The sequence below is a fragment of the Pan paniscus genome, chromosome 20 (genome assembly GCF_029289425.2).
Source record: "Pan paniscus chromosome 20, NHGRI_mPanPan1-v2.0_pri, whole genome shotgun sequence".
NCBI lineage: Eukaryota > Metazoa > Chordata > Mammalia > Primates > Hominidae > Pan > Pan paniscus.
This window is the reverse complement of record NC_073269.2, coordinates 27636587-27664132: the sequence shown is the minus strand read 5'-3', so window position 1 is coordinate 27664132 and position 27546 is coordinate 27636587. Positions and strand designations below refer to the sequence as shown.

The following is a 27546-nucleotide window of genomic DNA, read 5'->3' as shown; positions in this document are numbered from 1 at the left end:
CTTCTGCCTGGCCATCCAGGGGTTTCCATATAGCTCTGAAATCTAGGTGGAGGGTGCCAAACCTCAATTCTTGACTTCCATGAACCCACAGGCTCAACACAATATGGAAGCTGCCAAGGCTTGGGGCTTCCACCCTCTGAAACAACAGTCTGAGCTCTACCTTGGCCCCTTTTAGCCATGACTGTAGTGGCTGGAATACAGGATACCAAGTCCCTAGGCTTCACAGAGCAGGGGAGCCCTCGGCCTGACCCACAAAGCCATCTTTTTCTTTTAGGCCTCTGGGCCTGTGATGGAAGGGGCTGCAGAGAAGACCTCTGTCATGAACTGGAAACATTTTTCCCACAGCTGGCTTAAATTTCTCCTCAAAAAATGAGGTTTTCTACTCTATTGCATTGACAGGCTGCAAATTTTCCAAACTTTTATGCTCTGTTTCCATTTTAAAACTGAATGCCTTTAACAGAACCCAAGTAATCTCTTGAATGCTTTGCTGTTTATAAATTTAATTTTTTTTAAATTTTGCTGTCAATAAGTTTATTTTCTTCATCTAAAAAATCCTCATTGAAAATTGTTTGGTTTAGCTCTCAGAAGCCCACTCCTGAGCTCTGAGGAAGCTTGCCTTCTTTTGAGCTACTCGATCTTTTGAGCAAGGGACATTTTGGGATGGTTCCACTTCTTTTTAATTTTTTTCTTGGGCTTCTTCTCATAGACTGGATTCTCTCACATAGCAGCATGAGCTTTCTTATGCATCTCCTTCATGTCTGGAGTTACGCTTTTGTTTATGTATTGAGAGAACTGTTTCCTGTAAGCATCTTCATCATCCTTCATTAAGTAGTGCATGTAATCTGCAACATTCTGGCCTATGATGTACTTCTGGTGTACTACTGCATTAAAGTCCTTGCTTTCAGAATCATAACCAGGGAACTGTTTGGTACTGTGAGGGATAGACAAGCCTCCATCTACTGCTCTCTTCAGGGAACCAAAAACTTTATTGCCAGTGGTAGTTCTGGCAAGGCCTACATCCAAATAGCAGGTGAAGGCACTTGGCTGACCATCAGTGCTTTCCACATTGTATTCATTGCCAGTCACCTCCACTTGGCCTTCACAGATCTTGTCCATGCCATAGGTCACAGATCTTGACCTACTGAGGAGCCTGCAGGCCAGCAGCAGGCCAGTACAATACACTGCAGTGTAACTGGTTAGGCCAATCTTCACATCATATTTTGGCAGTTTACGTGCATATGCTGTGTGTAATATCACGTCCTCTTCTATATGGGTATAAGCAATCTGACAATATCTCTGTTTGTTACACAAACTATCATCCTGGGGAGCAGCCATGATGGAAGACTTGGACGATGGCCCTGACTTCCTCTCGGGAAGAGAACCGTGGACTTAAAGCAATAAATGTAAACCTTCAAAGTGATCCTGCTCTGCTGGTGGACATTTCTGATGCTCTTAGTGAGTGGAATAAAGTAAAATTCACCGTTCACACAAAGAGTTTATTTCCAAATTTTAAACAAAATGAGTTTTCTGTTGTTCAGCAACATAAGCAATTTATCTGGCTTCATGATTCCTTTGTTAAAAATGAAGACTATGCAGGTTACATCATTCCACCAGCACCACCAAGAGCTGATTTTGATGCTTCAAGGGAAAAAGTACAGAAGCTTGGAGAAGGAGAAGGGTCAATGACAAAGGAAGAATTCACAAAGATGAAACAGGAAGTGGAAGCTGGATATTTGGGAATATCCAAGAACACAGTTGTGATGCATGAAGTGTTCCTATGTCATGTGACAGCACATCCTATTTTGAGAAAATATTTAAATTTCCATGTCTTCTTGGAATATAATCAAGACTTGAGTGTGCAAGGAAAAATAAAAAGAGAAACTTGAAGATTTCTTTAAAAACATGGTTAAATCAGCAGATGGAGTAATTGTTTCCAGAGTAAAGGATGTAGATAATTTCTTTGAGCATGAACAAACATTTCTTTTAGAATATCATAACCGAGATAAGGATGCATCTGCTAACTCATAGAATGACAAGATCCCACAAAAGTGCTGCAGATGATTACAAGAGAATTGGTTCTTCATTATATGCTTTAGGAACTTGGGATTCTACAGATATATGCAAGTTTTTTCTCAAAGTTTCAGAAATGTTTGATAAAACAAGAAAAATAGAAGCATGAGTGTCTGCTGATGAGGACCTCAAACTTTCTGACCCTTAAAAATATTACTTAAGAGAAACTCAAGCTGCTAAGGATCTCCTGTATTGAAGGTCTAGGTCACTAGTGGATTATGAAAATGCTAATAAAGCACTGGATAAAGCAAGAGCAAAAAATAAAGATGTTCTGCTGGCTAAAACTTCCCAACAATTATGTAGTCAGAAATTTGAAAAAAAAAAAAAAATCTCAGTCTGCAAAACAAGAACTTATAGATTTTAAGACAAGAAGCATTGCTGCATTCAGAAAAAAAAATTAGTGGAACTGGCAGAGTTAGAACTGAAGCATGCAAAGGGTAACTTACAGTTGCTGCCAAACTGCCTGGCAGTGCTAAATGGAGACACATAAGCCACATTCTGCCTTCCTGTTGAAAAGGGCTGCCTTCCTTCAAATTTTATTTTTGTTTTCTTAATGATGTTAAGCATTTATGCTCACTGGAAACAAACAAAAAACAGCTGACAAAATGGATCTACTCTTTTTCTGAGAAGCATGGAGCAGCGCCATGTACAGGCGATGCCAGTCTGTGTGGTGTAATGCTGCACTGTGTTCCCCAAGACAGTGGCCCATTATTGTGCACTCATCATACTCAGAAGTCCAAATTTTATTCTTCTTTAAAGTAGCCTCTATAACTGCATTTATTTTATAAATAGTATTCCCTATGGATGCCAATCTTATTTACCTTTAAATAATTTCTGAAGTTTAACCTTTTCAGAATGCATTGTTCAAACACGATAAAGATTGCCTTTATTGAATTTTTTTAAATTTTGTTTTAAAAAAGCATTATATACCACCTTAGTTCATTCATGTATCCTGGTAAAGCATCTTAATCAGACTTATTTTTCACTACTGAATATTTCTTAGAAGTTTTGGGACAGATTTTATGTAATCTTTATGATTTCTGAAGAAAAGCAAATGCATTAGTATGTTTGCCTTAAACTTGTAGACTAAACCAATTATTGTAAAATAAACAGCAATAACAGTGAGAGTTTTTAACTCTGTGGTCACTGTATCACTCTTCAACATTTGGAGTAGCTATACTAAATCTACTCCTGCATTATGCTTTAAAAAAACCCAACTAACAAAAAAACTATCATCCTGTATTTGGGTGTGTTGTATTTATTTTTATCCTGTATCATCAAGCATTTCCAAGAATAGTAATTAGCTTTACCCTCTTGTCCTCTAAATTTCATTTGTTATCTCTTAAAATAGGCATTATTTTTAACAACTTTAACAAAACCTATCCTGCAGAACAGAGACTGGCATCCACGGCTCAACAGAGACCTGCCTTGCTTAGAAATTTCTTCTGCCAGATAACCTAAATCATCTCTCTCAAGTTCAAAGTTTCACAAATCTCTAGGGAAGGGGCAAAATAACACCAGTCTCTTTGCTAAAACATAAGAAAAGTCACCTTTGCTCCAGTTCTCAGCAAGTTCCTCACGTCCATCTGAGACCATTTCAGCCTGGATTTTATTTTCTATATCATTATCAGCATTTTGGTCACAGCCATCCAACAAGTTTCTAGGGAGTTCCACACTTTCCCACATTTTCCTGTCTTCTGAGACCTCCAAACTGCTCCAACCTCTGCCTGTTGCCCAGTTCCAAAGTCACATGCACATTTTCAGGTATCTTTTCATCAATGCCCGGCTCTACTGGTAACAATTTTTTGTATTAGTCTGTTCTCACACTGCTGATAAAAACACACCAGAGACTGGGAAGAAAAAGAGATTTAATGGACTTACAATACCACATGGCTGGGGAGGCCTCGCAATCATGGCAGAAGGCAAGGAGAAGCAAGTCATATCTTACATGGATGGTGGCAAGCAAAATGAGAGCTTGTGCAGTGAAACTCCCATTTTTAAAATCATCAGATCTTGTGAAACTCATTCACTATCATGAGAACAGTGCAGGAAAGACCTCCCCTCATAATTTAATCACCTCCCTCTGGGTTCCTACCACAACATGTAGAAACTGTGGGAGTTACAATTTAAGATGAGATTTGGGTGGTGACATAGCCAAGCCATATCACTAGTCTAGACTAAAAGTTTCTGTATGATAAGAACCATAACTGCTCTACCTATTTTTCTAATGATAATATGAAATGAAAGCAATCAGTTTATCTGTTTTAGTTTCTAGACCTCTTCCTTGTTTTTCACCCAAGTACAAGAAAACTGGGGAAACTATCATCTGAGTACCAACCAAAATTATCTCTTGTATGAGGGAGGAACAAACACAGAATGACTCATTTCTTTTACACTGAGAAAGAAGTAGCATTAACCACTCTTGTCAGCCTGATAAAATTCTGCTCTGGATATTCTCAAATGTTTCAAAGATGGCTAGGTAATTGTGAGAGGGTTCCCAGTTATCCTGGGTTGATTGCCCAATGATAAGCCAGGCAGGAGAGACTCAGGCTGATTCTAAATAAAAAATGGAACTGCTCTGGTGGAGCTCCAGAAACTGGATCGCCTGTCCTGATTCTAGCTCTTCAGTAAGAGGAAGGACAACAATACTCTATTCCAGTCTTGCATTTTACTGGTAGGTATAGTTGTGGTTATGGCTCTGGATACTTTGTAGCCTTGATCTTTCACTCCTAAGATGCTTGTTTACATTTACAGATTTGGCCATCAGATTCTATTTACTTTCGGAACCTCTCACAGAGTGTAGAACATGCAGCACCCTGTTTGCGTTCTCCTAGTGGCCAGTGTCCTCTCTTTACGCCTACCAACTTCCACTGAGACACAGCCCACAACACACAGCTCAAAGCTGCTGGCTCACATCTTACATGAACCCCAATGCCACAGCAGTACTCTAGTGTCACATCAGAGAGTGGAGCCTGCGCTGCAGGGAGAGGAGCCTGCAGGCCTCCTGGGTAGAACTGCACCTTCACAATAATGGGAATGGGAGCAGTATTTCACCCTCAGTTTCTATTTATAACGGTGACATAAAAAAAAAAATACTGCTAGATTTCCAGCATGAGATAGATAGAGATAACTCCAAGAATATTCTCCCTGTGACAAACCACCTCATTCACAGAGACCATGGGATACTAATAGGGTTTCTGAAACAGACACCCAAAGCATTGGAGAGAAAAACAGCTCTCAATCTGAGCGAGATTATATTGAAAGAAAAAATAAGTTAAAAGCATCTTAAGAAAAAACTCAGATTAGATGTAAGACCGATCAACTTGGCCAGAAGATAGTCCCCCAAAAGGAATTTTTCTTGAAACACTCAAAATGCACGGTTACTCTCAGCATGTCAGCATGAGAAACATGAGCATTATGAAAAAAAAGGCATGTTCTCAGCAGAATTTTATAAGGTTTCCTTTTTTTTTTTTGAGACGGAGTCTTGGAGTCTCGCTGTGTTGCCCAGGCTGGAATGCGGTGGCACGATCTCGGCTCACTGCAAGCTCCACCTCTTGGGTTCAGGCCATTCTCCTGCCTCAGCCTCCCAAGTAGCTGGGACTACAGGTGCCCGCCACCACTCCTGGCTAATTTTTTGTAGTTTTTAGTAGAGACGGGGTTTCACCATGTTAGCCAGGATGGTCTTGATCTCCCGACCTTGTGATCCACCTGCCTCGGCCTCCCAAAGTGCTGGGATTACAGGCGTGAGCCACCGTGTCTGGCCTATAAGGTTTCTTTTTCATGTCTGCTGCTCTCCCATCTCCTAACCAGTGAATTGGGGATCTATATTGGAATACATCTGACAATTTTCACCAGCACTTTTTGATGAAAAACTGGAATCTGACTTTGTTATACAGTGGAATATATTTGAGCTTGCAACATAGCTGAGGAGCTATTATGGTTTTGGGTGGTCACATCACCCATCATGTTTATTTGTCCTGTAATAGCAGCATTCAAATTCAGTGAAATGAAAGACACTAAAACCATGCTTACCTATAATTATCCCTATTGGATAAATTAATAAGCATGTCAAACTAATATCTACTGTAACAATTTTGTAGTGAATTTTCTTTGGATATTAGATATAAATATCTAAGTGTAAATAATTTTAATGTACTTGTCATAATGTATGTAGAACTTTAAAAATATCTATAACCATAATTCAGTTAAAACACTTGATATTTCAAGAGTATAAATAACAATATTAAAATGACTACTTAAGGGATTTATTGAAATATTGTAGCCTTATATTCATACTATTATACAAAATGTTAATTTGTGTGAATGCAAGTTGTCTACAAACACTACACCTAACTATACTAATTGTTCTGAAGTAACAGAAACCAAAGTCCACCTACAGATTCCACTATTTAGTGAATAAACTGAACTGTTCTTGCCTTTGCAGTGTAAGTACTTTAGCCAGCAAATATGAGATAATTACCTTGGATAATCAGTTTTCTGTCAAAAAAATTTACTCAGTATCTTTTTTATTCTTTATCATTCTGTGTTGCTAAATTTAATCTTATCTTTGTGCTCAACTTTTGTGTGCTCTTAAAATAAGCTTTAAACGGCCCAGTGTGGTGGCTCACGCTTGTAATCCCAGCACTTTGGGAGGCCAAGGCAGGAGGATCACCTGAGGTCAGGAGTTTGAGACTAGCCTGGCCAATATGGCAAAACTCAGTCTCTACTAAAAATATTAAAAAATTAGTCAAGGGTGGTGGCAGGAGCCTGTAATCCCAGCTACTTGAATGGCTGAGGCAGGAAAATCATTTGAACTGGGAGGTGGAGGTTTCAGGGAGCCAAGATCGTGCCATTGTATTCCAGCCTGGGCGACAAGAGTGAAATTCTGTCTAAAAAAAAAAAAAAAAAAAGCTTTAAACAAATTTGTGTCTACTTTAAAAGACTAAAAATGAAAATAAACAAAAACAAACAAACAAAAAACCTTTGCCAAAGCAAAAACAAAGCAATGGTTCTGAGGTCCTAGATGAAGACAATTCTGAGTCAGAAAGAATAACAAAAGGTTTATATAGCTGTTACTATGATTTACATATATTTCTAAAAAGCAGAGAAAACTATCTACGTGTAATCTAAATGTTTTAAAAAAAGAGAGATGAACAAAATATACTCCCTTACTTTCAGGTAAGAGAATAAAGCCTCTTATCTTTAATTTATACTTTTTTCTACAGCAGCCAAGTCTCTGGACATGTTCTTGAACACTGGACATCTGAATTTCAGTAGACACTGGATGCAGACATCTAAGCTGTAGCCTTGGGCATACTGTATGCACTTGAAAGAATGTTTATGAAAAGAAGCAGACAGAAAAAATATGTTATTAAAAATCCATGCACGCACATGAATAAAACAAGTTCTGCTGGGCATGGCAGCTCACGCCTGTAATCTCAGCACTTTGGGAGGCTCAGTCAGGTGGATCACGAGGTCAGGAGTTCAAGACCAGCCTGACCAACATGGTGAAACCTGGTCTCTACTGAAAATACAAAAATTAGCCGGGCATGGTGGCACACTCCTGTAATCCCAGCTACTCAGGAGGCTGAAGCAGCAGGAGAATCTCTTGAACCTGGGAGGCGGAGGTTGCAGTGAGCCGAAATCGTGCCACTACACTCTAGCCTGGGCAACAGAGCAAGACTCTGTCATACACACACACACACAAAGTTCTTAGAGAACTATGAAGAGATTTAGATTCTGACTCCTACAACACCCCATGGACACTATTAGACAGATCACTGAGGCAGAAAATTAACAAAGATATCAGAACTAAATGCTTGACCAAATAGTCCTAATAGACATCTACAACACTCTCTATCTGAAATCAACACAGTATACACTCTTCTCACCACCACGTGTCAAATACTCTAAAACTGACCACACAATCAGAAATAAAACAATTATCAGCAAATTTAATAATACCCAAATCATACCAAACACATTCTTAGGCCACAGCTTGATAAATATATAATTCAACACAAAGAAAACTACTTGAAATTATACAATTACATGGAAATTAAAGAATCTGCATGTGAATGACTTTTGAATAAATAATGAAATTAAGGTAGAAATTAAGCAGTTTTTTGAAACAAATGGGAACAAAGATACAACATACTAGAATCTCTGCAACATGGCTAAGACAGTGGTAAGAGGGAAATGTATAGCACTTTTTGATGCTCACATCAGAAAGTTAGAAAGAGGTCAATATAACAACCTAACATCATAAATAAAAGAATGAAAGAAGCAAGAGAAAACCAACTCCTAAGCTAGCAGAAGACAGGAAGATCTGAACTGATGGAGATTTAGACATGAAAAGTCATACAAATAAATCTATTGAGTTAAATCTTTTGAAAAATTTAATAAGATAATAACCACTTATCTTATTATCTTATAACAAAGTTAATAAGATTAATAAACCACTAATAAGATTAGTGAAAAAAGAAGAACCAAATAAACACAATTAGAAATGACAAAAGCGACATTACCACTGACCCCACAAAAATATGAATAAGTACTGAAGTCTACTATAAACTTCTCTGTGCAAACTAGAAAATCCAAAAAAAAAATGGATAAATTTCTGGAAAAATCCATCTTCCCATAACTGAACAAAAACAACAAAATGAATCAGTGAATAGACCAATAACAAGCTCCAAAATTGAAATAGTAGTAAACAGCCTACCAACCAAAAGAAAGCCCAGGACCAGCCAGGTGTGCTGGCTCATGCCTGTAATCCCAGCACTTTGGGAAGCCGAGGTGGGAGGATCACCTGAGGTTAGGAGTTCGAGACCAGCCTGGCCAACATGGTGAAATACTGTCTCTACTACAAATACAAAAATTAGCCGGTCATGGTGGCACCCGCCTGTAGTCCTGGCTACTTGGGAGGCTGAGGCAGGAGAACTGCTTGAACCTGGGAGGCGGAGGTTGCAGTGAGCCGAAATCCCACCACTGCATTTCAGCCTGGGCAACAGAGCGAGACTCTGTCTGAGAAAAAAAAAAAAAAAAAGAAAGAAAGTGAGTCCAGGACCAGACAGATTCACAGCTGAATTCTAACAAATGTACAAAGAAAAACAAGTATTATATCTTTCAAAACTATTTTAAAAAATTGAGAAGAAGGGACTCCTCCCCAACTCATTATATAAAAGCAGCATCATTCTTTTTATTTATTTATTTATTTATTTTTGAGACGGAGTCTCATTCTGTCGCCATGCTGGAGTGCAGTGGCACGATCTTGGCTCACTGCAACCTCTGCCTCCTAGGTTCAAGTGATTCTCCTGCCTCAGCCTCCCGAGGAGCTGGGATTACAGGCGTGCACCACCACACCCAGCTACTTTTTGTATTCTTAGTAGAGACAGGGTTTCACCATGTTGGCCAAGATCATCTCCATCTCGACCTCCTGATCCACCCACCTCAGCCTCCCAAAGTCCTGAGATGGCGTGAGCCACTGCTCCTGGCAACAGCATCATTCTAATACCAAAATCTGGCAGAGATAAAACAAAAAAAGGAAACTTCAGGCTAATATCCTTGATGAACATTGATGTAAAAATCTTCAACAAAATACTAGCAAACCAAATCCAGCAGCACATTAAAAAGCTAATCCACTATGATCAAGTAGGTTGTATCCCTGGGATGCAAGGTTTGTTCAACATACACAAATCAATATGTGTGATTAATCAGATAAACAAACTACAGATAAAAACCACAAAATTATTTCGATACAGAAAAAGTTTTCAATAAAAGTTAATATCCTTCATGTTTAAAACCCTCAACAAACTTGGCATTGAAGGCAAATAGTTCAAAATAATGAGTTATCTATGACAAACCCACAGCCAACATACTGAATGGACACAAGCTGGAAGCATTCCTTCTTGAAAACTGGCACAAGAATGCCTTCTCTCACCCCCACTATTCAACATAAAATTGGAAGTCCTGGCCAGAGCATTCAGGCAAGAGAAAGAAATAAAACACATCCAAACAGGAAGAGAGGAAATTAAAACAATCTCTGTTTGCAGATGATTCTTTTTCTTTTTATAAAATTTAGCATTAAACTCAGAAATTAAGATAACAGGATAGAGAACAGAGATATTCACTGTCACAAATTTACCCTGTAAAAATAACAACCGATGATTTCATAAATCTTGTAACTCACCCATTATCTACAACATTTGGTTGTAGAATGCTACCAAATAAAAGAATAGGTAAAATCTGCCATTTGGATACTATTTTTTCCATGAATCTCAGAGAATCCGAGGGGCAGAAATCACTTCTGTTTTTCCCTCAATACCCGCATAAGATTGGCTGACCCGCAATGTGTCTCTAAGAAAGGGAAGCTAGGTTGGGTGAAGACAATGTTAATGTCTGAAGTGGTTAGCTTTTCAAAGACACCAGGAGATTCCTCTTAGCCCCAGGGCATCCACCTGCTTTCTTGAGAGACTACACTTCATACCTCTTGTTGTCCTGTGAGAGAAAATGACCCAGAAGCTAATAATCATCAAACACTCTAGCAGACATAGCCATGGTGTGTACCCTGGTTTATTCACAGCCAGTACTGAAAACCAGGATCAGGAAAAAACTAAAGGGTGGCTGAGAATACATAATCCCATAAAGATTAAAAAAACAAAAAAAAAAACAAAAAACAAACTTGACCCCAAAACACTTTCACAAGATCTCTGTGCCTAGGGAAGACAAAAGAAAAAGAGGCACAGAGATTTTTTTTACAATACAGTGTCAGGGAATTAGTTTTGGTTTATTTTCATGGGCAATATTTACAAACAGAAAACAAATCTTTTTAAATGTCCCACCCAATGGTTTGTAAAAAAATAATTAAAATACAGTGTCAAAAATGTACACTAAAGGACAAACAGATAATAATGTGAATTAGAGAGGGAAAGTTGGCATTTGGGATAATCAGAAGAAACTGGAAATTTAGTATTTTACCGCAAGCCAGAGTTAGGCTAGAGGAATGGGGGTTGAGGGGTAGACTTGAGACCCCGTTTGAGAAACATGAAAAAAAAAATGCAGAAGATCAGTCTCCTGTGGAGTGTGAAAATAGTTAAGTGACAGGCAATTCGAGGTACGTGGCTGCGATGCCTGGATTCCTACTTCAAAAAAAAATGTAACTCAAATGTATTTTTTTGTAAATTACTACATTAAGGAAAACAAAATTTAGGCGTAACAAACTATAAACTGCCTATTAAGCTCTGATTACATAACCAGAAAATTTGTACGCTCAAGGTGCAAATTTAGAAACTATGTAACTGTACCTAACCGATTACTGAATTTGGGTTTTTGCATCATGCATCTTATGAAAGTCTTTCCTTCAAGCCCGTCCCATGGATAACAAGCTACACCCCATAACTGGGTGCTGTACAATTTTAGAATCATTCTTTAATTCGTTAATATTTTGGTGATGACTCCCATAAATTTTTAACAGAAGGAAAGAGGAATTGGGAACGCCACAGACCAAAGCTCTTCCCATTCCTGAACCCGCATCCCGAGTCAGGATTCTCCCCTGACGATCCTCTCTGGTTCCTGCATAATCTGGGAGAGACGCGGCGCTGCGGGTGCAGAGCTGCCCAGAGAGGGCTCCAGGCCAGGGCACAGTCACAGTGCAGGGAAGAGACAGGACGCCGGGGCCCCGGCTGTCAGCGCGGCCGCCATCGTATGGCTGAAGGGGACTGAGGCCGAGCTGGGCAAGAACTCTGGGCGCAGATTGTGGAGCTGACTGCGGGGAGGCCTGAGTCCCGCCACAGCCGCTTCCCACCGGTTCCAACCAGCCCCGTTCCCTCTCTCGGGATGTCGGACCGGCACTCTCACCATTTCTAGCCTTCCAGGGGGCCCTGGCGTCTTAGCTGTGGATCTCCCAATACCCGCAGGTAGCAGGGCCACACAGGCTGGGCTTCTAGGAGCAGAGGACACAAAGCAGACAGACGAGAATTGGAGCTTCGGCGGCAGCGAGAAACAAAGGCCGCGCCAAATCCCGGAAGCCGCCCTGTCTGCTCCAGCTGCGGGCCTGATTGGACGGCCCCCAGCCCAGTGTCCCTGATTGGATAACGTTTAAGGCCCCGCCCCCCAGGCCCTGAGTGACAGATGTGATCAGATGCTGGGCTGAATGAAGAGTGACAACGTAGACTGCAGCCTTTTCGGGCAGGACTTCCTCCCTGAACTGAGACAGGCCCACCCCAAAGGGTATTGACTTTAACCTTTTGTGTAAGATCATATGTATTTATAAATAATACGCTATATGAATATTCACAAATCAAAAGAATATAGACCGGGCGCGGTGGCTCACGCCTGTAATTCCAGCACTTTGGGGGGCCAAGGCGGGTGGATCATCTGAGGTCAGGAGTTTGAGACCAGCCTGGCCAACAAGTGAAACCCCGTCTCTACTAAAAATACAAAAAAAAAAAAAAAAAAGTAGCTGGGAGTAGTGGCACGCGCCTGTAATCCCAGCTACTCGGGAGGCTAAGGCAGGGGAATCGCTTGAACCCAGGAGGTGGAGGTTGCAATGAGCCGAGATCGTGCCACTGAACTCCGGCCTGGTGACAGAGTGAGATGAAAGGAAGGAAGGAAGGAAGGAAGGAAGCGAGGAAGGGAGGAAAGGAGGAAGGGAGGAGGAGAGAAAGAGAGAGAGAGAAAAAGAAAGAGGGAAAAGAAATAAGGAAAGAAAGAAAGAAAGAAAGAAAAGAAAAGAAAAGAGAAAAGAAAAGAAAAAGCAGAATAACCACAGGTAGATCACTACCTGGTGACCACCTTTCTTCCAGAGATCAGACACTGAACAAAGGATGATGGGGCCACAGGGGAAGAAAACTCTATGTCTTCAGATCTGTCCACAGTCTTGACCTCCAATGTTAGATATGAAGAAAACAGATTAAAGGCAAAATTATTTTGCTATTTGGCCGTGGCCCTAAGTGTCAGGATGTAGTTTTACGTTTTCTCCTGTGCGTGCGGGGACTAAGGACAAATCACATGGCGTGCGGGGACTAAGGACCAATCACACGCATACCTATCTACATGTATTGCAGCGTTACTCAACATTATCTTACAACACATCTAACTTTAAATCAGGGGAAAATATTAGTACCTTTATGGAGCCCACTGTTAGAGGGTAACTAGTAATCAACCTGTCATTAAATCATGGCACCTATCTGCACTGGGTGCATGTATTAGTTAGCTATTGCAGCATAACCAACCATCCAAAACTTATTAGGTAATAATTGAGATGGTCAGCCATTTAGGCTGGGCTCACTGGGGCCATTCTTCTGGTCCCAGCTGAGCTCCTTCAGACATGTATCAACAACTGCTTCTTGACTAGGAAGCTGTGCTTCTGGGGGTAAGCTTCTGCTTCTGGGGGTGAGCTTCTGCTTCTGTCAACAGAGGCACTTTGCTTCTCTTCCCCACCCACCATGTTATGTTATCCTCCAGCTGGCTAACATGTGCTTTGTTCATGGAGAGGGCAGCATTCTGAAAGAAAAGCAGAAGCATTCAAGACCATTTGAGCCTAGGCCCCAAACTGGCACACGGTCATGTTCACAGGTTTCTACTGACCTGAGGAAATAAGGTCAGCCATATCTAGGGTCTGGAAAACAGATTCCATATCTCAATGGGAACAGCTGTAAAAAAGCACGTGGCAAAGGATATAGGAGGGATGAAAAATTGCTGCAATTTCTGCAATTAGTATCATTCTGCCTTTTATGCATATGTGGTTTATACAACTCTTTCACATGAAGAAACTTGTCCAAAGACCCAAAGCTACTAATTGGCTGGGCTGAACCTCAGGATAAATTCTGACTCCAAAGCTCAGGCACCTCCATAGATCAAACTATATTACTAGAGTAACTGCCACAGACCCTTGAAATTCTGGAGAGTGACACTTCTGCAAAAGAAGACAGTTTTTTTTTTTTTAGATTTGTGCCCACATAGTACTGTTTATTATTGGAAATAATCCTGTCAAGAAATTGCAGAAGCACATGGTGGCTCACACCTGTAATCTTAGCACTTTGTGAGGCTGAGATGGGAGAATAACTTGAGCTCAGCAGTTCAAACGCAGCCTGGGCGACATAGTAAGATCCTGTCCTCATGAAAAAAAATTAGCCAAGCATGATGTTGCATGCCTGTAGTCTGAGGTACTCTGTGACTAGGGCAGGAGGATGGCTTGAGTATGGAAGGTAAAAGCTGCAGTAAGCCATAATTGATTACACCACTACACTCCAGCCTGGGTGATAGAATGAGACCCCATCTCAAAAAAATTGCAGAAACATTTTGAAAGGACATAGAATAATTTGGAAAAATAGCTGAGGGATGAGTTTAGAAAATCAAAGCCCAACAACAGATTATTCATTTTTGATCAGAGAATAAATTTGAAAACTTCTAAAAGAAAAACAACTTTAGGGCCGGGCATGGTGGCTCACGCCTGTAATCCCAGCACTTGGGAGGCCGCGGCGGGCGGATCATGAGGTCAGGAGATCGAGACCATCCTGGCTAACATGGTAAAACTCCGTCTCTACTAAAAATAAAAAAAAAAATAAATAAAATAAAAATAAAAAAATTAGCCGGGTGTGATGGCGGGCGCCTGTATTCCCAACTACTGGGGAGGCTGAGGCAGGAGAATGGCGAGAACCCGGGAGGCGGAGCTTGCAGTGAGCCGAGATCGCGCCACTGCACTCCAGCCTGGGTGACAAAGCGAGACTCCGTCTCAAAAAAAAAAAAAAGAAAAAGAAAAAGAAAAAGAAAAACAACTTTAGATAAACTAAATTTAACAGAGTTTTATTGGGCAAAGAGGGATTTGCAAATTGAGTAGCCTGTGGATCCAAAGTAGGCTCTGAAATACTCCAGCACAGCAACATGATGGTGAAAGATTTATGGACAGAAGAAGCAAGGTGACATCAGAAAATGGAAGTGAAATACAGGAACAGCTAGATTGATTACAGCTTGGGATTTTCCTTATTTAAACATGGTTTGAACATTTGACATCCTTTTATTGGCCAAAACACAGTTGTTGGTACAAAAATGAGTACAGTCTATTTACACATTCAGTTAGGTTTCAGTTTACTATGTAAACAAAACAAAACAACAAAAAAACTTATTGACCAAACTTAAACATGAAAGGGGGTAGATTTAGGGTATAATTAAACAATTTCTCCTTTTTTGGTCATCTTCTAAATTTTGATAGACCAAAACTTTAGACATTGATAACACTCTGTCACCATCAAAAATGTACTTTGTCTCAGATTCCACTGTGAAATAGCAGAACTATGGGTTTTGTAAAGTGGAATCAAGAAATTCAGGTTATTATTTTATTATTATTTTTAAAGGTTTGAGTAGAGGGAAACCCCTTGTGTTAAGATCTGCTGTTTACAGAAGAAAAACAAAACCTACAGAATCTACCTATTTCCTTAAATTTTCAGTTTGATTATGTCATATTTAGCATGAGTGACTCATTTTGGTTTGATTTTGTCTCTTTGGACCTAGTGCACAAGCTCAGTCCAGAATGATGGCCTCTAATAATTTTGTTCAAAAAATTTTCAACAGTGCACAGTGTAACCAAAACTCAGGGCCTTAGTACCACTGTTTCCATTATTTAGGGTCTTTGCTCTTATGTCATTCATAGGTTATGGTTTCATCATAGTCACATATGTCTTTGAGTTTCTGTCATTCCAGTTAGTGAGAGACAATTTTATATTCTACAGGTGACTGCATGAAAACATTTCTAACTTTTGAGAATACAATGCAGCAGGGAGACTACTATTTTGACTACCAGGAGGATAATACGAAGAGTTTGAAGCGTGCTTTTTAACCAGGGTCCTCATGAACCACCAACTAACATTACGTAGATCAAATAATTAGCTATAGTCTACTTATTTTAACCAAACAGCCTGTTCATTAATCCCCTACAACTGCATCTCTGTAATACCCAATGTATTTCTCCATGTGCAACTACAAGAATTAGCAACTGCAGACACTTCTGTTTATACAGTAAGTAATCCAAAGAAATTATAAGATTCAGCACAACTTTAGAAAGTCTATTGTGTAACCATAGCCTTTACAGTGCAATCTGCTATAAAGCCCTATGATAGGGGATACATTTCTAACCATTGCCTCATTTACTCTAAACCAGGGGGAAAAAAGACCTATCAAACGATGCCCATTTAGAAAAGTAATGGCACCCTGGCAATGCTCTTTAACCTATTTTGAATAAGTTCTCTTTAACTTGTGAAATAGGTTAAGAGCAGTGGACACACATTCTGTTTCTGATGAGACAACAAATGTCCCATTAAAATTTCTCACCCATATTGGCCTTCCAGGTTTTTTTTTTTTCTTCTATTTTTTTGAGACGAAGTCTCGCTCTGTAGCCCAGCCTGGAGGGTAGTGGCGCGATTTCAGCTCACTGCAACTTCCACCTCCCGGGTTTAAGCGATTCTTGTGCCCCAGTCTCCCACGAGTAGCTGGGATTACAGGAGTGCACCACCACGCTGACTAATTTTTGTATTTTTAGTAGAGATGGGGTTTCACTATGTTGGTCAGGCTGGTCTCAAACTCCTGACCTCATGATCTGCCCACCTCAGCCTCCCAAAATGTTGGGATTACAGGCGTTAGCCACCGTGCCTGGCCTGCCTTTCATTTTTTACCTATAAAAGATGTTATGTTTTTTCACACGTTGGCTGCAAAATTCTCTACATATAAGTATACCCAATGAGTGCACACAAAAGATGCTTTTTAAATTTCTATTGTTTGTAGAGCCATAAACAAACTTAACTAAGAGTATCATGATAGCAGATGTGTCTTGATTTTTGATCTTATTAAAAAAGCTATCTACATAAAGATATCCATCTGCTTTTTAGGAGAAATCTTTCTGGTTAGCTTTAAGATCTCCTATGGGTTTACAATTAAAGAGTTTGGAGGGGCCCTTCTAAGTTGTGAGATTATCAACCCAGTGTTCAAAGTCTTGATGTCTTGCTTCAGTGTACATGGCAGGCAGACTCAATCTCTGGGTTCTAGATAATAAAGGGTTTTACTGTCCTCAGTCAGTAGACTATTAAGGCTTTCTTCATCTTAAGGCTTTCTTCATATGCTTTGTCATAATGCATTAAAGCCTTTTTGAATTTAGTAATATTAGACTTCAGTAGCAGAAGATACATGAGGTTCTCTTAGGTGCACAGGCCTTCCAATGACTATTTTTAAATGGCCAACATATTTTTTCCACTCTAAATGGATCTGATATGTCATCAATCTGCAATTACAAAAGCAATCCAGTCAATTTAGTTAGTTTTGCTCAATACTACTGTATCTATCTTTTTTTTTTTTTTTGAGATGGAGTCTTGTTCTATCTCCAGACTGGAGTGCAGTGGTGTGATGTCGGCTCACTGAAACCTCCGCCTCCTGGGCTCAAGCAATTCTCCTGCCTCAGCCTCCCGAGTAGCTGGGACTACAGGCATGCACCACCATGCCCGGCTAATTTTTTGTAATTTTTAGTAGAGACGGGGTTTCACTATGTTGATCAGGCTGGTCTTGAACTCCTGACCTCAAGTGTTCCACCCACCTCAGCCTCCAAAACTGCTGGGATTACAGGCATGAGCCACCATGCCCAGCCTAATATCTTGTTTAACAGTTTTACAACTTGTCTACAGAAATAAGTATCTTTATCACTGAAGATATGAGAAAACATGTATCCTAATATCCTTTTAGTTACTGTTATAACATCAACCCTCTTGCATGAGAAAACTTTTATACAAGAAAACATGCATTAAAAATGACAATTAAATAAAATTTCTGTATAAATGTTTAAATGGCTCATCAGGTAGCAGAAATGTACATGAAGTTTTGATTGTCTTATTGGGATTATATGCTTGACAAAAAAAAATTGGTCTTAACCTATTTTAGTAATTTAGAAGAGTCACCACACACAAACTTAATTTATATTTAATTTAGATTATTTTATCTCTTCTGTGATGAGTAATGGAATGCAGAGCTGTTAATAATGGAAGCTTTAAGAACTCAGGAATGAACAAGTAGCTGTTGGCTGTCTAGGTTCTCCAAGAGTCCACACTTAACATTAAATTTGTCCTCTTAAATACCAGGTTTCTACAATTTAGGTGCACAGCACTGATAACTGAGGGGTTATCATAGGTAATTTGACTTAGGCCACAGAGTTCATTCAAATGGCATGTCTAAAAAACTTCAGTACTGGCTGATTTAACACAATATGTGGCAGAATATTTTTCTAATATTTAATTAATCTTTGTTTTGCTTGGGTTAGCAGTTTTATAAGAATCATTCTCTTCATTAGGATTCTCAGAGTCCTTACCCAGTCCAAACAATTAATCCCAAACTGATCAGAAACCTATACTCGACTTTACCCATACTTTCATAAACCTCCTTAAAGACACTATACTTTACAATTTTGCAAGCTTTTGGAGTTTTGAGAAACTGCATTAGAATTAGACCATTAACTGTGGAAATGACTTAAAATGGTTATAAAGAGGCCAGACACGGTGGCTCATGCCTGTAATCCCAGCACTTTGGGAGGCCAAGGCGGGTGGATCACCCAAGGTCAGAAGTTCGAGACCATCCAGCCTGATCAACATGGTGAAACCCCTTCTCTACTAAAAATACAAAAATTAGCCAGGCATGGTGGTGCATGCCTGTAATCTCAGCTACTTGGGAGGCTGAGGCAGGAGAATCGCTTGAACCTGGGAGGTGGAGGTTGCTGTGAGCCAAGATCACACCACTGCACCCTAGCCTGGGCAACAAAAGTGAAACTCCATCTTAAAAAAAAAAATGGTTATAAAGAAACAAATAAAAGAAATTGATTATATCTTCAGCCTACAATAATTTGTCATAATAACCATAATTATGACAATTAGATATACTCAGATAAATTAGATTTTTAGAAATTTCATACATTGGCTGGGCACAGTGGCTCACGCCTGTAATCTCAGCACTTTGGGAGGCCAAGGCGGGTGGATCACAAGGTCAAAATATCAAGACCATACTGGCCAACATGGTGAAACCTTGTCTTTACTAAAAATACAAAAATTAGGCTAGGCGCAGTGGCTCACACCTGTAATCCCAGCACTTGGGGAGCCTGAGGCGGGCTCAGGAATTCAAAACCAGGTCAGGTCAGGAGTTCAAAACCAGCCTGACCAATCTGGTGAAACCCCATCTCTACTAAAAATACAAAAATTAGCTGGGTGTGGCGCCTGTAATCCCAGCTACTCGGGAGGCTGAGGCAGGAGAATCACTTGAACCCTGGAGGCAGAGGCTGCAGTGAGCCGAGATCTCACAACTGCACTCCAGCCTGGGTGACAGATGGAGACTCCGCCTCAAAAAAAAAAAGAAAAAAAAGGAAAAAAAAATTAGCTGGGCGTGGTGGTGTGTGCCTGTAGTCCCAGCTACTTGAGAGACTGAGGCAGGAGAATCACTTGAACCTGGGAGGCGGGGTTGCAGTGAGCCAAGATTGCACCACTGCACTCCAGCCTGGTGACAGAGCAAGACTCCGTCTCAAAAAAAAGGAAATTTCATACATTTTGAAATAAACATTAATAACATTTATTAAAATATTAAGTTGAAGATCAAACATTTTTGACAATGCTTTCCATGTAATTCAACAAAAAAAAAATTCTGTTTCTTATTCTTTTATATGCTGCATTGGCACTCTATAGCATCCAAAAGTTAGAGGTCAAAAAAGACACAATTTTTCGGCTGGGTGCTGTGGCTCATGCCTGTAATCCCATCACTTAATGAGAGGCCGAGGCAGGTAGATCACCTGAAGTTAGGAGTTCGAGACCAGCCTGGCCAACATAGCAAAACCCCGTCTCTACTAAAAATACAAAAATTAGCCGTGCATGGTGGCGCACACCTGTAATCCCAGCTACTTGGAAGGCTGAGACAGGAGAATTGCTTGAACCTGGGAGGCAGAGGTTGCAGTGAGCCAAGATCGCACCACCGTGCTCCAGCCAGGGCAATAGAGTGAGACTCTGTCTCAAAAACAAAAAAAAGACAATTTGTAAGCTAAAATTTGATTTGGAAAAGCCTGTCAAATATGTCAAAGGTTTAAATAAAATAGTTTCTTGGTATGTGTAGGCTATTTATGATTTTCAACACTTACTAAAACTACTGTACCTGAAACAATCTCTTACCTTGAATTAAAGTGACTATAGACCGAGCTGCTAAGAAGACATTTTATTCTGTTGCAGTTTAGCAAAGTATTTGAGTACATCTTGAAGTTGTCTTTTGATTTTTACAATGGCAGCGCTGCTTTTCAAAATCCCAAAGTCAGAAGCAGCCATGGGACAAATCTCAGCAGCACTCATGATAATCACACACAGTGAATCCATCCCTCACCCTAAACCAATTGTTTTCATCCCAGACTGCATGTAAAAATCACTTGGGGCAGCGTGGGGGTGGGAGGGGGTGGTGGTGTTAAAAATCCCCTAAACACAAATTGCAACACCCTAATTAAATCAGAATTGCTTGAGTTGAACCTGGGCAACAGTGTGATTTTAATCTGTATAGGTGATGACAGAGCAGTCAAGCTTAAATGCCACCGCTGTAAATTAACATTTTTAGGTGACCTAATTGTAAATTATTTCTCAAATGAATGTAAAAATGTTTGCTGCTAAGTCATGGCCTTTTAGTCTAACCAGTATTACTAAATTATTCTTCACTGAACCAACCTTGCTGTTGGTTTTGTGCCTTAATCAACCCAGTTCCATATATACGGAGTACCCACTGAGCAAGACACTGTGCTAGGTGCCTCGGCGTTGGCAATCATTGCTGTGAGGGGACATTTTCTGGAAAAAACAAACAACAACAACAAAAAAATTGCATTCTCTTAAAATAAAAAACATACCATGAACCAAACTGAGGTAAAAATAAAAAGACCTACAGTTTCACCCAAGGGGTAGGGCTTTAATACTCCTCTTGGAATATTACAATCTGTATGATCTTGTCCTGAGTGTGTTCCACCATAAACAAACCAAAAGATGCTGCCATTATTCTGAGATGAGTTAGCATTTTGTGCAAATATGTACTATGTAATTTTTTGTTGATATAAAACATTCATACAGAAATATACGTGGAAATCATTAATTCATGCAAAGCTTAATGAATTCTTACCAAGTAATACACTGCCTGTAATCCCAGCACTTTGGAAGGCCAAAAGGGACAAACTGCTGGAGTTCAAGAGTTCAAGACCAGCTTGGGCAACATGGCGAGACCCTGTCTCTACTTTAAAAAAATAACAAAAAACAGAGCTGTGGTGGGGTTTTTTTTTTTTTTTTGGTATTTTTTTTAAAGTAGAGACGGGATATCACCAGAGGGTCCAGGATACTTGGAAGTCTGAGGTGGGTGTCATAAGTCTTATTGAAAAAACAGGCCAGGTGTGGTGGCTCACACCTGTAATCCCAGCACTTTGGAAGGTCAAGGTGGGCAGATCAAGAGGTCAGGGGTTTGAGGCCAGCCTGGCCAACATGGTGAAACCCCATCATTACTAAAAATACAAAAATTAGTCAGGTGAGTTGGTACACACCTGTAATTCTAGTTACTCAGGAGGCTCAAACATGAAAATCACTTGAACCTGGGAGGTGGAGGCTTCAGTGAGCCAGGAATGCACCACTGCACTACAGCCTGGGTGACAATGACTGTCTCAAAAAAAAAAAAAAAAAAAAACATGCGCAACTCCAGTCCAGCATCACATCATTTATTCTAAAATTCTCCCTTTGATGCTAACATTTTTCAAGTTCAAAAAACAGGCAGTAATTACTATGTGTGTGTGTATACGCCAACATATAGTTTTAAAAATTGCTAATTCATATGCTTATGAAAAAACAACAATACAGTTTGTGTATAGTTTTTGACTCTTGCAGTATTCAATCAAAACACTGTTTTTCAAAGTGATTTAAATTAAGACCTTTCATTCCAACATTTTTTTTTTTTTTTTTTTTTTGAGACGCAGTTCTCGCTCTCGTGGCCCAGGCTGGAGTGCAATGGCATGATCTTGGCTCTTCATAACATACACCTCTGGGTTCAAGTGATTCTCCTGCCTCAACCTCCCGAGGAGCTGGGATTACAGGCATGTGCCACCATACCCAGCTAATTTTGTGTTTTTTGTAGAGATGGGGCTTCTCCATGTTGGTCAGGCTAGTCTCAAATTCTCGACCTCAGGTGATCCACCTGCCTCGGCCTCCCAAAATGCTGGGATTACAGGCATGAGCAACCATGCCTGGCCTCATTCCAACCTTCTTTAATAGGGTGGGGTAATACATTTCTATTAGGTTAAGCTCCTTTTAAAATTTTCTACATTGTATCTAAATATACTCCAAATCAATGTATTTTGTTGTTTTGTGTTGTTTTGCAGAGGAAAATTTATTCTCTGTGATGTTCAGTTTCATAAGATTTGACAACTGTCTAGAGTCACATACCCATCTTCAGAGTACCATACAGAACTGTTTCATCGTCCTAACTACTACTACTTTTTGTTATTCTTTCTCCTCTTCCTCCTGCTTCTCCTTCCTCCTCCTCTTTTTTCTTCCCCTTCCTTTTCTCCTCCTCCTTCTATTTCTCCATCTCCCCTTCTCCTTCTCCTTCTGCTTTCTTCTTCTTTTTTTAGGAAGGTCTTGTTATATTGCTCAGGCTGCTCTTAAAATCCCTGACTCAAACAACTCTGTCACCTCAGCCTCCCAACATGCTGAGATTATAGGTTTGAGCTATCAAGCCTAGCTTGATTATAATCAATCTCTATAACTTTCTTTTTCTACAATGCCATATAATTGGATCATGTAATATGTAGCCTTTTGGATCTTCCTTCCTTCACTGAAGGAAATGCATGTCTGACTCATGCATACTGTGGCGTAGATCAATAATTTGTTTTTTGTTGTTGTTGACAACTAGGATGCTATTTTATGGATGCACCACAGTTTATTTATTCAACTGCTATAAAGCATCTGGTTTATACCTAGCTTTTTGCAATTGAAAATAAAGTTAGCAATACACAGCCACAAAAAGGTTTTCATTTCAACATTAGTTTTCACTTTGCTTTAGTAATGACCTAGGAGTGGATATCCTGGTAATATGATAAATGTATATATAACATTACAATAAACCGTTAAATTGTTTTACTGTATCATTTTACATTTCTAGTTTTAGTTGCTGTAAATCCTCATCAGCACTAAGTCCTTGCAATTTTTCTTTACATGGTTGCCATTCTCATAATTGTGTGCTCTCATTGAGACATATGCTTTTTCTTTTCCTTTTTCTGCTGGAAAGCCCAATTTATATAATCCATGTAGAAAGAAATGTATAAAATATTGTAGAAAATATTGGGTTCTGGCCAGGCATGGTAGCTCACGCCTGTAATCCCAGCACTTTGGAGGCCGAAGTGGGTGGATCATGAGGTCAGGAGTTTAGGAGCAGCGTGGCCAAGATGGCTAAATCCTGTCTGTACTAAAAATACAAAAATTAGCAGGGCATGGTGGCGGGCACCTGTAATCCCAGCTACCCAAGAGGCTGAGGCAGAGAATTGCTTGAACCTGGGAGGTGGAGGATGCAGTGAGCCGAGATTGTGCCACTGCACTCCAGCCTGGGTGACAGAGCGAGACTCCATCTAAAAAAAAAAAAAAAAAAGAAAAAATCATAACAGGACTGAGTTGTTTGCAACATAGCCTTTAGTCCTATACTTGCCCTGATTATTTGCATAAGGTGAGCAAAAATGACTATCTCTACATAGGCCTTTTAGATTGGCTTCGATGGAAATCTGTTTCACAAGGAATAAGACCTTCTAAAGCTGAGCACAGCCATGTGTTTGTATCCTCAAATACCTGTGAGCTGGGTAATCCTTTCCTTTTAAGGTCCCAAGACAAACTTGGAGCTCCTAGGCCTGTTAAAAAGTGATATTTTTCACTGACCACAGCTCAGGAACGCTGTACAGAGACTGTGTAGACAAGGATATGAGGGCAGTTTTTTCAAGGGGCTTTTATCATCTCTGCAAGTCAAGCTTGACTCTTTAAAGGGAAGCATACCCTTTCAGTCAAAGCCTTGGTTAAAACAAACAAACAAACAGTTTCTCCAGTTGCATCCTGTTGCTAAAGAAAATGGATTCTTATTGCACTCATACAAACAACTATATTGCCATAAGTTGAGAATACTCACAGATAGTTTCCAAATTCTAGAGGAAAGAGGCAGAGAAAAACAAACATACTCCTAATTTTGTTCATAGGAGTATACTTTACTCAATTATTGAAGGCCATAAATAGTAGTTAAAAACAAGTTTCCTTGACTCTAAAAAATTAAAGAAGGATCAGCAATATACCAAGCAAAAGTCAAAAAGGTTGCTTTAGTTTTCTGAGTGCAGTCCATTTACTTAACTCTTGTTTTGCTTGATATTTGTGAACATTTTAGCTCCTCATGAGTCCTGTGCATTTTTTTTTTTTTTTTTTTGAGATGGAGTCTCTCTCTGTCGCCCAGGCTAAAGTGTAGTGGTGTGATCTCAGCTCACTGCAACCTCCGCCTCCCAGGTTCAAGCGATTCTCCTGCCTCAGCCTCCCGAGTAGCTGAGACTAGAGGTGCCAGCCACCATGCTAATTTTTTGTATTTTTAGTAGAGTCTGGGTTTCACCGTGTTAGCCAGGATGGTCTCGATCTGAACTCGTGATCCACCTGCCTTGGCCTCCCAAAGTGCTGGGATTACAGGTGTAAGCCACCACACCCGGCCCTGAATCCTGTCCTTTTTTCCTTTATTCCAATGTCACAATCTCCAAGGCTATCAGAAACCTGTATTTGAAAGCACCTGTGAAAGTTCTATAGTTTAATATAAACCATCTTTTAAAAATAATTAAAACAAGACAACACTTGTCTGTGAATAACAAAATGTCCAGGTTAGTTACAGTTAGAAACACAATTGACAAAGAAGTTTGGCTATCTCTGTGGTTTACAATAACTTAACATAACAACCTTAATTACCATTGATACCATACATTAGAATTTTAGAAATCCCAAACAATTTTGGAACATATATTAGTATCATTCACCAAAATATAACCTAAAGATGGAATAAACACCATTTTGCCAATATCATGTACCTAAACATGTCAAATAATTCTGTTTACCTCTCTTTTGGATACTCCAGGGGCCCTCTGAAGTATCCAAAAGTCAGGAATCAGGAAAGGCAATTTTGAAACTAAAGTATGATTTTGGGAAGCATGTTAAGTGTTAGAGATTTGAAACACTTGATGTTATAAAATAGAATTTCAGATTATCGTAAATTATTTATTTTGTTACAATGACTCCAAAATTTTAAAGAAGCAACAATCTGTTATAACCGTTAACAAAGTTTGCTAAAAAGCAGATTAGTGCGTTACGAGTACCTTGTTGTGCTTTTATTTCAATTTTTTATTTACAGAAAAACCATGTAGTACCTTTTTGAATTTAGTCAATATAACCACACATGGAATTCTTTGCAAGATTTTTACAATCCTTCCACCACTTGTTTGAACTTTTAGCTCTATTTTGTCTAATTCAAAACCACCTTTTATTCTCTCAGGTTCAGATAGAAAAATTCTCACTTGCCTATAAACTGGATTTAGAAATGACTCATCATTTCAACTCTGGCCGAATGTTCATATATGACAGTCACAATTTCAACTGTGGATTTTTTCCATGTGTGAGATTCAGGACTTACCAGTGGACCCTGTCCATGTGTGAAGATGACAATTTTAATGTTTGCTGGGGTATGCATAGGAGAAACACAATCTCACCTGTGTTCTGAACCCTGGAATGGCAATCTCTGTACAGTAAGAGATTTATATAGTATAAAAGAAAGTGGTATTTCTCTAGGACCTTCGTACAAGAAGACCCATGACCATACTCATGATTTTAAGCCTAGCTATAAGAAACAGGATCTCTCCTATTGGCTGGTTTGAGGTATGAGAGTCATCACCACACTTGTGGCCGGGCGCGGTGGCTCATGCCTGTAATCCCAGAACTTTGCGAGGCTGAGGCGGGCAGATCACTTGAAGTACGGAGCTCGAGACCAGCCTGGTCAACATGCTGAAACCATGTCTCTACGGAAAATACAAAAATTAGCCGGGATTGGTGGTGTGCACCTGTAATCCCAGCTACTTGGGAGGCTGAGGCAGGAGAATCCCTAGAACCCAGGAGGTGGAGGTTGCAGTGAGCTGAGATCACACCACTGCACTCCAGCCTGGGCGACAGAGCAACTCCATCTCCAAAAATAAAAAAAATAAAAAATAAATAAAAAAAATAAAGATCAACATCATCACACCTGTGAGCTAGACCAAGGCATTTTACAATCTTACCTGTGAATAGGGAGAGATAAGAGTCACATCACCTGGGTTTTTGGCCAGGAGTACATCACAATCTTTTCTGAAGGCAGGGACCAAACAGGAGTGTCACATCACCTGAATACTCAACCAGGAATATGTTACAGCCTTCTCCTGAAAGCAGGACACAGACAGTACAGTCACACCACATGGGGGCTGAGCCCAGCAATAGGTAACAATCCTCTCTGTGGTCAAGGCCCAGTTACCAGAGACACATCAACTAGTACCTGGGCCTAGTGATAAGTCACAATGTTTCCTGTGGACAGAGTGCAGGCAAAAACGGAGTCACATTTCCTAGGTGACTGATGCAGAGATATGTCACAAGGCCCTCTGTAGACAAGGCCCAGGGAGGAGCCTCTATTTTATAGGTGTTGGGCCTCATAATATGTCCTAACATGCAAAATAGTTAGGGCACAGGCAAAAAAGTAGTCACATAACCTGAGTGAAGGGCTTAGAAATATGTCACAATGCACCCTGTGAGCAATACCAATGCAAGAAAAATAACTCACATCATCTGGGTGAAAGGCCCAGCGAGGCCGGGCATGGTGGCTCATACCTGTAATCCCAGGACTTTGGGAGGCTGAGGCGGGCAGAACACGAGGTCAGGAGTTCGAGACCAGCCTGACCAACATGTGAAACCCCGTCTCTACTAAAAATACAAAAACTAGTTGGGTGTGGTGGTACATGCCTGTAATCCCAGCTCCTCAGGAGGCTGAGGCAGGAGAATCACTTGAACCTGGGAGGCAGAGGTTGCAGTGAGCGGAGATTGCACCATCAAGGTGCAGAGTCAAGCGATATGTCACAATCTCATCTGTGGGCTGGGCCAAGGCAGCAAAGTCAAATCACTAAGGTGGGTAGCAGATGCATACAATCACACCTGCAGAAAAGTCCAGGAATTAGAGTAGAAATTCCATATATGTCCAGGTGCTAGGTATGAGTCAACACTGTCTGTATGTTGGGTCTAAGTATGTGAGTCACAGTATCAATGGTTGACAGAATGTGGGCAGGAAAGCCACAATTTCTTCTGCAGGCTTGTCCTTTCAGTGAAGTCACAGACTCTTATGTGTGCTGAATCTTGCTCTGAGAGTCACCAGTCCACCTCT

The 27546-nt window shown here is 40.2% G+C and overlaps 1 protein-coding gene and 2 pseudogenes across 1 annotated transcript in view; 1 reads left to right on the top strand and 2 right to left on the bottom strand.

Moving 5' to 3' along the window:
- The window catches only part of LOC100986411 (putative zinc finger protein 730), a 33281-nt gene extending 21270 nt beyond the window's left edge, over positions 1–12011 (bottom strand). The window contains 1 exon segment of the mRNA XM_063600098.1: positions 11926–12011. Coding sequence (XP_063456168.1) covers positions 11926–11928 — 3 coding nt within the window. The 5' untranslated portion in view covers positions 11929–12011.
- On the bottom strand, positions 575–11769 carry LOC100988441 (large ribosomal subunit protein uL18-like; annotated as a pseudogene).
- LOC129394840 (sorting nexin-6-like) lies at positions 1331–2771 on the top strand (annotated as a pseudogene).
- Positions 12012–27546: the final 15535 nt, after the last annotated feature.